This window comes from Cetorhinus maximus, chromosome 13, assembly GCF_964194155.1.
Source record: "Cetorhinus maximus chromosome 13, sCetMax3.hap1.1, whole genome shotgun sequence".
Taxonomy (NCBI): Eukaryota; Metazoa; Chordata; class Chondrichthyes; order Lamniformes; family Cetorhinidae; genus Cetorhinus; species Cetorhinus maximus.
This window is the reverse complement of record NC_135891.1, coordinates 742,166-748,646: the sequence shown is the minus strand read 5'-3', so window position 1 is coordinate 748,646 and position 6,481 is coordinate 742,166. Positions and strand designations below refer to the sequence as shown.

General features: G+C 44.3%; 1 protein-coding gene across 1 annotated transcript; it reads right to left on the bottom strand.

Annotated features, from left to right (window-relative positions):
* Positions 1-2,027: 2,027 nt before the first annotated feature.
* mych (myelocytomatosis oncogene homolog) lies at positions 2,028-5,914 on the bottom strand. Its single transcript, XM_078554768.1, has 2 exons — positions 5,333-5,914; positions 2,028-4,020 (listed from the first exon to the last, which is right to left on the bottom strand). The coding sequence occupies exons 1-2, from the start codon at positions 5,868-5,870 to the stop codon at positions 3,470-3,472; spliced, it is 1,089 nt and encodes a 362-aa protein (XP_078410894.1). The 5' UTR covers positions 5,871-5,914; the 3' UTR covers positions 2,028-3,469.
* Between the last annotated feature and the right edge of the window lie 567 nt (positions 5,915-6,481).

Genomic DNA, 6,481 nt, shown 5'->3' with positions numbered 1-6,481 from the left:
CCCAGTGCAGTTCTCAGAAAAGGAGTAGACCAAACAGCCCCTCGAGCCTGCTCTGCCATCAGTATGCCTTAACTCCACTTTCCTGTCTGCCCCTCATATCCCGATTTCGAGAAATCCAAAGTCTTTTCCAGCCTTAACTATATCCAGTGATGGAGCATTCACAACCCTGAGGTAGAGAATTCCAAAGGTTCACAACCTTCAGAAGTGAAGAAATTTCTCCTCCTGAGTCCTAAATGGCCAAACCCTTATCCTGAGACTGTGCCCGTGTGCTAGATTCCCCAGCCAGGGGAAACCACCTCAATGTCTATCTTTTCAAGCCCCTGCAGAATCTTGTATTTTTCAGTGAGTGCTGCACTGCTGGAAATGGCAGCTTTAATGTGATGTTATACCGAGGCCCAGCCTACCCTTTCCTGTCGATATGGAAGGTCTTGTAGCACTATTTCAAAGATGAGCACAGGGAAGTCCTCCCCAGTGTCCTGACCAATATTTATCCCTCAACTAACATCACTAAAAACATTATTTGGTGATTATCACATTGCGGTTTGTGGGAGTGCTATGCAAATTGGCTGCCATATTTCCTAAAATACTACACTTCAAAGTACTTCAATGACACTTTCCAGTAGGGACCAGTTATGTCAAAAGCCGAGAATTCTGCCACAAGTAACTCACCTCCTGACTCCCCAAAGCCTGTCCACCATCTACAAGGCACAAGTCAGGAGTGTGATGGAATACTCTCCACTTGCCTGGATGAGTGCAGCTCCCAGAACACTCAAGAAGCTTGACACCATCCAGGACAAAGCAGCCCACTTGATTGGCACCACATCCACAAACATTCACTCCCTCCACCACCAACGCACAGTAGCAGCAGTGTGTACCATCTACAAGATGCACTGCAGGAATTCACCAAGGCTCCTTAGACAGCACCTTCCAAACCCACGACCACTACCATCTAGAAGGACAAGGGCAGCAGATAGATGGGAACATCACCACCTGGAAGTTCCCCTCCAAGCCACTCACCATCCTGACTTGGAAATATATCGCTGTTCCTTCACTGTCGCTGGATCAAAATCCTGGAACTCCCTCCCTAACAGCACTGTGGGTGTACCTACACCACATGGACTGCAGCGGCTCAAGGCAGCTCATCACCACCTTCTCAAGGGCAACTAGGGATGGGCAATAAATGCTGGTCCACATCCTAAGAATGATTTATTTAAAAAAAAAAATCAAAAGTGGGAACTTTGGCTGATTTGGCTGCTCTGAGCCCAGCAGTGCAGAGGTCAATTGTAATCCATTTACTGACCCAGCCAAGATCATTTAACACAAATGCAGGATCTTCCTGGTCAGGATCACATTAGGCAGATTATTTACTCATTTTCACCTGCAGAGCTGCTAGTTTGTCAGCTGGGAACCAAAATGCTTAAGGTCAAGGCAGTTGTTGCAAAGAGTAATGTTAAGGGATACAAACCAGTAAATTGGATTGTAAGGCACCAAACCCCAGACACAGCCCAAAGTGTATGATCGAATAGATATGGCTGGTTCAAAAACCCCCCGTTATCCCTCACTGGCAATTAGTGTGGGTTCATGCCCCACTTCACAATCTACAGACCCACAAAGTGCTGATCCTCAGATGAGAAATTAAACCGAGGACCCATTTGCACTCATATTTTGGATGCAAAAGGTCCCATATCTTTGTTAAAAGAGCTTGTCCCCCACAACCATCACCGCCAACAACAGATTTTACAGTCATTCATCTCATTGCTGTTTGTGGCATCTTCCGACGCACAAACAAGTTGCTGCGTTGGCCGACATTACAGCAGTGACCATACTTTGAAATACTTCATTGGCTGTAAAAGCACTTAAGTCATGAAAGGAGTTATAGAAATGAAAGTTCTTACTTTCTCAGACTACTTAACCTCCCGGTTACAGATGCTAAATCAGATTCCCATCATCACCTTCTTGGGACAGTTTGATGTGAATTAAACACAGCCTCATTGTCACAACAACAAAAAAAAAACTTTAAAACAAACTTGTTATATTAAATTTAAATATTTTATTGAATGTTTGTGCCAACATAGCTAAAGGCTGAACAGAAAGTGCTTTGTCAAAACAGGTTGACCAATCACAAAACAGAAACCACCCAACAATGTGACAATACAAACCAATAACTTAAGACAAACTTCACACAAGTCCCATCATGATGATCGTAAATTCTAATAATTCATATGAAAATATAATACAACTCAAATTGCATAAAGATTTATAACATGATAGGCAGTGTGATATCTGTAAATAAATTATAGGGACTAGCAGCGAAATATGTAATTAAACAATTAAACCTAATGAGACACATTGTGGAAGATATAGTAATCACTGCAATCATGTGATAATCGGTTATTAAAAAGGACAAAACGTCTTTGGTAATGTGATTTGTAGAAAGCTCTCCCCATTCCCACATAAAGGTGCTGGGTACAGGAGTTGACTGCCAATCCCAGAGGCATTCATAGTCCAGGCCAGAAAGTTTGAGGTGGGGGTGGGGGGAAGAGTCAGAATCACAGCCAAATCCCATCCTGCCTGCACCAAAGAGCTAGAACACCAACTGACCCCAGCACACAAAAGGAACTTGAATCCCAGACATTCCCACCTGCAGATCCAGAACCCTCAGAATGAGAATGGTGCCACAAGGAATGGGAATAATGTCCCAACATGCCTCAGGTTCTGCTCAGAGTCTTCACTGAGACAGAAAAGCAACAGGACAAGTGTGGAGATTCTCTCACAAGAGGAAACATACTTTCCACATCGACCCTGTCAAGACACCTCAGGATCTTGTACGTTTCAATCAAGTTGCCTCTTATTCTTCTAACCTCCAGCAGATACAAGCCTAGCCTGTCCAACCTTTCCTCAAGACTGGATCCCAGGCAGCTCACTCCTGCCTCTGCTCATCTGGAATTGATCATTTAGTTCCTGTTTGAATATTGAGCAATGGGTCTGTTTAACCCCACTGGCAAATAAATCTTAAAACAGACATAAAACGGTCAGTATCAGCAGCTTGAGATGTGACGGGGAAGATAGTGGCTTAAACTTCCCCAGGGTGGTACCAGGGATACAGTCAGTGCCCAAAGCAGCTTAAAATAATAAACAGCCAAGCAATTTCAGACACATTAAGCATTCAAACTGGAGTATTAAAACTCCAGACTTACTTTTAAAATTTTGCAAAATGCTGCATTGACATAATTAAAGAATAAAACTATGGAGGCACTGAGGGAAAAATGGCACAAGTTCTCACAGAAAGACCTTGTTAGCACATCCAGTGCCCATTCCCAGCCCCTTGTCCCCATTAACGTTCATAGGTTACATAGGCATGAGAAAGATAACTTGAGAGACTTTGTCTCGAGGATGTTTTGAACGTCTAAGTTTCAAGGGGAATGAGGCATTTAAAAACATTTTTCCAGTTTGCCTGGGTTTGCAAACTCTATTTGGAAATCCTCTGCATCTGTTCAAATTTCCGTCTAAGCTGCTGCTGTTTTTTCTGAAGTTTCTCTCTCTCTGCATTCAGTTTTTGTTGCTCTACCTTCAGCCTGATAACATAGTCTGTTGCTTTCCTCAAGATGACCACTTTTGAGGCTTTGTCATTCTTAGAAAGTTCCGGCACCTCATCTCGAAGAGCCAACAGGCAATGCTTCAACTCATTTCTCCTCTGCCTTTCCAGGACATTGTGTGTCCTTCGTCTCTCTTCATCCTCTGCATCTGAAGATCTGGGGCTGAAGTTTGAGGGCTTGCTGGGGGACGAGTGCTTGGTCACATGGAGATAGCTGTCCGTTTTGGCTCGTTTTGGTGCTGGTGGTTCCCTGCACAGCAGAGGTGAGGGCGCAGCGTAGTTGTGCTGCTGCTGGATTTCCAGACTGCATCGTTTGATACTGGCCAGAGTCTGTGAGCGGGTTCCGGTCCTTGCCATTTCTTGCTTGGTAGTGCTCCCCACTGCCAACTTTTGCTTCTCAATGGTCACGACGTCAATCTCTTCTTCTGCAAACACAAGGCAGCTTTAATATTCATGCTTTCGGCAGAACAAACAAGATTTAATTCAGTGCAGTAAAAGTTGGAACAGGAGGTGGTCATTCATCCCTTGAGGCATTCAGTTAGATTACACATGATCTCCATTTACCCTCTTGGTTTCCATATCCCTCAATACCCTCACCCAACACAATAAATTGATTTGGATCAAGCTCTGGGAGGGGGAAAAGCTCCTCTCTTGTTATTTTAGAGATAATTTGCTCTTTGGGGTTGGTGAGGGGAATGTTTCAACCTTTGACCTGGTCAAGAGATGTCAATTTGGCAATCAGATTCAGAATTTGGTGCCCACCTCTGTTATTCTACCCATTGCTTTTTTTTTAAAAAAAACACCCCTTTTTGAATGGAAATGTTTTATTTCCAGTGGGGATGGGAGGGGTGGTTTGTTCAAATGTGCGATAATATGAAGGATTACAAGGTCCATAAAAACCAAGCAACCTCCAACCTCTAAAGGGCAGGAACTCCCAACAGAGCCAGAGCTGCTTGGCCCCTGTTCACTTTGCCACAATCGCCAGTTTTATCCTCCAGGCCACCTACCCAGCAGAGACTGATTTACATTGGGGTACAATTTAGAAAGTCTATTCCGGACCGTTACCCACTGAACCAATGATTATTCCTTGTGGAGAGACAAGGGTTTGATTCTTTGAATGCATGCCCTCCATTTCCCAATGAGCACTCCTAATGGACTGGCATGAGGCTCCATGCTGGGAATACACCCTCAGGAAAATCGCCACTTAGAGGCCAACAGTGATCAATGGACCACATCAGGTAAACAATCAATCAGTGAATAAACTCACCATCTAGGTCTACGTGAAGCCACCTACTTGTGTGAAACACTCAGGCAGATGTTCCTTAATTCCAGTTGGAAGCCAACTCAGTGTGGGTTAGGGAAGCCAGGTTAAGATGGTGGAGTCCTATCACTTCCCTGAGGAATCATCCTCTCCAGGGCTACATACAGGTGGGCATCACAAACAAATCCAAATCTGTTTCAGCCAATCAAATTACTGGAAAGCAAACGAGAAACAAAATTCCTCCCTCTCCCCTGAAAGTCAGCTGCAGGCCTCAATACTGCCCAAACTATCAGCCTCCACACTGACCCAGGAAACCAACCAGAAATCTTCCTGTTTATTCCCACATTTGTCCACAAGGGAAGTCTTCTGTCTCAGACAGGGTCCATGGGTAACCTTAAAAGCCACACATGGGACCTCAGGGCTGACAGGCTTCCAATCAGGAATTTACATAGACCATTCCACCAATTAGTCTGTACCTGAGTCACTGGAGCGTGAAGAAACACTGCCTGTTGACAAAGAACTTTCATCATCTGAGGTTGGATCTTCATTCTCCTGGTGAGGCCTGTCCAGGAGTGGGCTAATACTCTCCAAACCAGAACCACAGAGATCCTGGAAGAATTGAGACTCAATCTCAGACATCAGGGGGCTGGACACAGGGAGCACATCCAATTTGTCACCAATTTTGTCCAGCTCTGTTGTTGCCAGTAAATTACTCCACATACAGTCCTGCTCCATCTTCAGAGAGGCTTCCAAGTCCCAAATTAAACCCTGGTCAATGAATTCCTCATCGTCCAATAGGAACTCTGACATTAATTCCAACTGGTCGGATTTGGAAGGGATTAAAGTGGAAAGGGAGTCACACATATTGGCCTTGGGGAGGGGAGATTGTGCTGAAGTTGGCAACATCTCAACTGTCTTCAGAAATTCCTCACAAGTCTCATAAAAATCATCATCATCGTCCAGGAGTGAGGAGAAAATGTCAAAATCGCAGTTGATATTTCTACTTTGAGGCATTGTGAGAAAAGGCTGCAAGGTAAACACAACAAAGTATTAATCCAAGTTCAAATTAGCATTTGGAAAATTATTTAAACCATAAGATAACACAACAGAGGAAGTCTACATTGAATGCCTGCAGGAATGTGGGGAATGCATGGTAACCCTGTGTGATGACCCAGGCTGTTACATGTTTGAGGATCTGAGGTGATGGAACATTAGCTCTGCCTGGTCTTCAGTAACAGACTGGCTTGTGGTCTAAGAGGCATTTTCAGTCTCTGTGACATCTTTCATTCAACACAAAACCTGGAGCTGGAAATAGTTTCTGTGCTCTGCTAAACATTGCAGCATTCTAGCTGGACCCCAGCCAATTCCCAGCTTGGCAGAGGGGGAGGAGATTAGAACACCTGAGAAAAATGTGATCAGTGACCAGGTGCCAGGCAGAAGCAGCTTTCTGTCTTCCCTTTAAACTCAGCAATCCCCGCTCTGACCCTCCAATCATAGAACACACAGCTCAGACTGGAGACTAACAGATTCACTATAACAAAAGCCAGTGATAATCAGAAATAAAGTACATTGCACACTGATCCCAACTGAACTATTTTGTCATGTCCCTATAAATACCCCTGCCC